Source organism: Condylura cristata, unplaced genomic scaffold (assembly GCF_000260355.1).
Source record: "Condylura cristata isolate star-nosed mole 26May11 unplaced genomic scaffold, ConCri1.0 scaffold00081, whole genome shotgun sequence".
Taxonomy (NCBI): Eukaryota; Metazoa; Chordata; class Mammalia; order Eulipotyphla; family Talpidae; genus Condylura; species Condylura cristata.
In genome coordinates, this window is record NW_004567182.1 from 77,637 (window position 1) to 80,112 (window position 2,476).

Below are 2,476 nucleotides of genomic sequence, written 5' to 3' on the forward strand. Positions count from 1 at the left end.
GCGGGCTGCCCGTGAGGGACACTGCCCTCGTGCTGGTGGGCCAGCCAGCACCTTCCTCAGCCGCTGCCCCCCGCAGGGAGCACCCCATCGGAGACAAGAGCTTCCAGAGCTACATCAGCCAGCAGTCGGAGGAGTCCACACACTCCATCTAGCCACAGGGCCGCTGCCGGGCGCCAGAGGCCAGGCGTCCGCTCCTGCCCCAGGGTGCCTCTGCCCTCGCTGCCCTGCAGGCCGCCCCGGGCCGCCACACGTCCTCTCACGCTCGCTTCCGCTCAGCCTACCGAGCGTCTCTTTCTCCTGGACCCTGCTCCGGTGGGCCTGGCCCCAGCCTGGCCCAGCTGCACTGACCGCCCTGTCCCTGGCCGCCAGATCAGCCTCACGGCAGGGTTCATGGTGACCCCAGCCCTGGGGTGCACGTACCCCACGGCCAGAGTCCTCGAGTGCCCCGGCAGCCTGCCGGGGCAGGGCCAGCCGCTGAGCGCCCAGTCCAGCCGGGGCATCTCGGTCTGACCTGCCGTCAGCGGGACAGGTCAGGCGCCCACGCCCGTCAGCCACAGGGACGCTGCCCAAGAGCCTCACGTAGGCCGGCGCAGCGGTTCCGAGCCGTTTCTTAATGTTTTTAAAGGTCCGTTTTTACTTCGCTTTGATATGTGGTGACTGAGGACACAGCCCCGCCCAGGGGAGGGGCCGGCAGCCAGGGTGGCCGCCGGGGTAGGCGTGGGCGGCCGTGTCCTCCGAGCGGGTGCAGGCGTGGGCGGCTCCCGGCAGCAGCCCGGCCGGCCTGGCCCTTCGTTTCCGCGTGGAGCACTTGGCTCGGACGCTCCACCTGGACGACCTCAGTATTGTTTCTTATCGCAAAGAACGTGGGGAAAATGTTGCGCGACACGGAGCCCCCGACACCCCGCCCAGACCACGCCACTGCCTCGCCCACGAAGGTGTTGCGCCCGCCGGCCACCAATGCCAGGGCGCATTTTACTAGCAATTAAAGCAGATGTTTTATTCTTCCCGAGGCCCGGCTGCTTCTCCAGGAGCAGGTGGCGGGAGGCCGGGCTGGGACCTTTGCGATAGCAGGTGACGGCCCAGAGGGTGGGCGAGGAGCCCCAGGGCTGCTGAGAGACCCTGAGACGCGTCCCCAAGGTGGGTGAGGTTCTCCTGATGCAGGCGGGGTCCCCGTGACGGGGGCCCCCCATAGAGGGTGAGGACCGGAGATGTGGGCGCCTGTGACCGTGAGGACCCCTGACGGGGGTCCCCTCCGGCGACTGGAACGCGCCCTGCAGATAGGCGATGCCCTAGTAAGCAGGAGAGGGTCGCCCGGCAGGGGGGTGCCCCCATGGTGGGTGAGCTGAGACCCCTGGTGACGGTCGGGTTGGCCACGTGACGAGTGACGTCCCGGCTGGTGTCCGCCGTTGGCGGGGCTGGGGCGGAGAGTGTGAGGCGGTGTCAGTGCAGTGCTGGTGTGCGAGTGGGTGGGTGCTGCTGCGACCGGGTGGTGTCGGTGTGCGTGGGGTCTGGGTGGGCCTGGGTGGGTGGCGCTGTTACGGAGCCGGTGCCTTAGCTAGCGGGGAGCGGGCAGCAGAGGTTCCGTCCCTGGCCGCCCCGCCAGTCAGTTGTGGCTGTTGCGCTTCAGAGCACTTTTATGTAAATTACACTTCCTGGGGCGTGGAAGGAGCCAATCAGGAGCTACGCCGATGCGCGAATGGACCAATCGGCCACAGCGCTGAAAAATGGGCCAATCAGACGTGTGGGTGGGGCTCCCTGAGAGGATATAAGCCTGGGCTGACCGCCACAACCCACTCTGAGGGGAGCGGGCGCTGGCCCCTCAGGGGGAGCCAGGTCCAGGTGGCGGGAGGAAAGGCGGCGTCCGGCACTGACCCGAGGAGGGAGGAAGGGGAGGCCTCTGCAGGGCCGGCCGCGCCTGGCCTCTCCCGGAGCTGCTGTTGCTGGTGTCGCCCAACAACCCGCAGAGCTGAGGACACTGGGTGTCCTGACCCCGCCTCTGAGGGGCCAGAGTGACCACCCCTACTGGCAGTGACCGCCCCTGCTGGCCAGTGCTGGCCGGACTCCTGGTGACCAGTGGTGACCATTACACTGGCCAGGGCTGCCTTCGGGGCTGTGGAGGAACCCCGAGAACACAGGGGCCCCCCAGTTGGTGTGGGGCTACCCACCAGCTGGAGCGAAGCTGCCCGTGGCTCTCCGTCTGGCTTTGGTGTGCTCGCCCTTAGCCCAGATGGGCGACCTACCCCGTGGGACCTGCCCTGACTCCCAGGAGCTGGGGCTCGTGAGGTGTGGGGGTGCAGCCCTTGCTGGTGTCCCCCAGCGGAACCCAGGTCTGGGCACATCAGGCGGGAATTCGCGCGTGGGGGAGGTTCGGGGGCTGGACTTGCCCAGCCTGGCCTGAGGCTCGCCCCAGGCTCCAGCCGGGTACCCCAGGCCTCACGGCGACACCCTTACGGGCTGCGCACACGGAGTCCCCAGT

At 68.3% G+C, this 2,476-nt stretch overlaps 1 protein-coding gene across 1 annotated transcript in view; it reads left to right on the forward strand.

Annotated features, from left to right (window-relative positions):
- RASA3 (RAS p21 protein activator 3) overlaps positions 1-1,248 on the forward strand; it is a 26,216-nt gene extending 24,968 nt beyond the window's left edge. Inside the window, exon 17 of the mRNA XM_012734868.1 lies at positions 45-1,248. Within this exon, the coding sequence (XP_012590322.1) occupies positions 45-152 (108 nt within the window). The 3' untranslated portion in view covers positions 153-1,248. The remainder of the gene's footprint in view (positions 1-44) is intronic.
- Positions 1,249-2,476: the final 1,228 nt, after the last annotated feature.